At 40.7% G+C, this 2,323-nt stretch overlaps 1 protein-coding gene across 1 annotated transcript; it reads left to right on the forward strand.

Moving 5' to 3' along the window:
• The first annotated feature begins 1,209 nt into the window (after window positions 1-1,209).
• On the forward strand, window positions 1,210-1,917 carry LOC140925399 (uncharacterized). The gene has a single exon (XM_073375368.1). The coding sequence runs from the start codon at window positions 1,210-1,212 to the stop codon at window positions 1,915-1,917; it is 708 nt and encodes a 235-aa protein (XP_073231469.1).
• Window positions 1,918-2,323: the final 406 nt, after the last annotated feature.

Genomic DNA, 2,323 nt, shown 5'->3' on the forward strand with positions numbered 1-2,323 from the left:
GTTTTTAAGAAGGAAAATTGGTCATAGAATCGAACCTCGGCAAACGAAAGTAAATGGAGCAACAAAAAAGAACATGATGGCGAATAAATGCCAAGAGGATGAGGAATAAATCTTTGAAAGGAATATCGATGACATGTTGAAGATGCATACATACATATTTAAGATGCAGATCGAGGAGGGTGTGTCTAGCGTATTTATTATTCACTTAAAGTAACTCTTAGTTTAAAACGTGCTTACTTCTCCTGGTGTCTTGAGTTCATCAGAATTTTTTTGTTCTTTTGTAAATTTGGGGTACAAGGGGTAACCTGTCCTTCGCCGAAGGCGGACGTGTTCTTGCTACAATCTTGGACAAAACTGTTGAGAAAATGTCACATTCTCAGACCATTTTTCCTAACATTCTCGCTGTACCGCGTCCTCCCTTCCCCCCTCCCCTTGGAAGCAATGTTGTTGTGTGTTCTAAAGCAACCCTGATCCTTAAACATTTGTAGGAAACAACATTGACCTGGGGGAAGGGGAATTTGGTACCGCAAATCAGTTGTTTTTGAAATAGTGTTGTTGTGTTACATAGTGTGCAAGGAGGGGTAAAAATTCTCAAGTAGTTTTGTCCGGGATTGTATTTGACTGAAGTTGTGGATTTGACGCATGTAGCGTGGTTATATAAGCCTCTCCTTTATATATGAGGTACATTTTACAGTTAATGAGATAACTGATGAGAAATTAGTGACTTCACAGAAGTTAATCACTAAAAAAATCTTTTGTACGTTGCATTGTATTCAAATCGTCAGTCGTGAACGCTCTTGAATTTGTTGGCTGACCATGGTTTTCACGCGCGCTTTAAGCGCCGAGGAACGGGCATACATTGTATATTTAGTACATGATAAGAATGTCTCCGTTAAGGATATTAGCAGCAAAACAGGAGTTTCAGCGGCTACCATCTATAGGTTGAAGGAAACAAAAATAGGAGGGCGGAAACATTGTACACGAACGCCTGTAAAACATCCAGGTGGGCGGCCGAAAAAACTGACTACGCGAGATGAAAGACATCTACTGCGGTGTATTCCTGTTTTAAGGGAAGAGGAAGGAAATTTCTGCGCGAAAAGGTTAATGCAGAGAGCCGGGTTGAGTAAGAAGAAGGTAAGCGATCGAACTGTACGGCGATGTTTGAACGAAAACGGCTATTACTATCTACAAGCACGCAAAAAGGGCCTGATGACTAAAAAAGACCAGAGGAAACGCAGGATATTCGCAAAGCAAGTACAGGGCAACTATTCTGCGGATGTGTGGATTTCGAAAGTGGCTTTTTACCTCGATGGTGTAAGTCTGTTTTATAAACGCAATCCCGCAGATCAAGCGAGAGCACCTAAGGGGCGTATATGGCGAAAGAAGTGCGAAGGACTGAGCCTGGGTTGTACCGCGAAAGGTTCAAAAGAGGGGAGTGGGGGAAAGGTACTGAAGTTGATGGTTGCCATAAGCTACGGAAAGGGAGTGTTAATTTGTCATCCGTACGAATACTTCGACGGGCCAACCTTTGCTGCATTTGTAAGGGAGAAGTTTCCTGAGATGTTTCGGAAAGCGGGGAAAAAAGGCCGACGTATTTTTGTACAAGATAATGACCCGGTGCAAAATTCTGGGAGTGTACGCCGAGCTCTGAACGCCTTAAAAGCAAAGCAACTGAAGATTCCTCCCCGCAGTCCGGACGTCAATCCCATTGAAAATTTATTTCATTCCATGAGAGAGAAGCTGAGGCAGCAAGCACTGAAACAAAACATAACACATGAAACATTCCGTGAATTTTCAGACCGCGTGACAACAACGTTAAATAATTTTTCTATCGCAGAAATTGATAAGACAATCGAGTCTATGAATAACCGCTTACAATTGATAAAACAATCACATGGACAGAGGATTAAATATTAACTCAACTCGAATGTTTACTTTACAAATTGAAATGTGTACTTTCTTTTACACATTGTAGCGAGTGCAAAAACTATAATGTCACGCGCAACAACGTGACAACATGCACTATTGCGCGACGTGTAACACTGCCACTATTTTCCTGTGCTTCATATTTACATTAGACCGAAAAAAATTACAGCATAGATTCGTTATTTAGAAACAAACAGATAATAAATGTTGCGACAGTGGCCTCCTAACCTCTTTCTGTTCAGAAGATGTATGATATGGAACGATTAACAGGACATTTGAAAGACCCTATGAAAATTGGCAACGATTAACAACGAATAACAACGTCTTCTATATAAAAGAATTAGAAGGTCATTCACTTATTTCAGTGAAATTGTGTTAACCGTTTCAATGTTCTGTT

The sequence above is a fragment of the Porites lutea genome (assembly GCF_958299795.1).
Source record: "Porites lutea chromosome 5 unlocalized genomic scaffold, jaPorLute2.1 SUPER_5_unloc_2, whole genome shotgun sequence".
Taxonomy (NCBI): Eukaryota; Metazoa; Cnidaria; class Anthozoa; order Scleractinia; family Poritidae; genus Porites; species Porites lutea.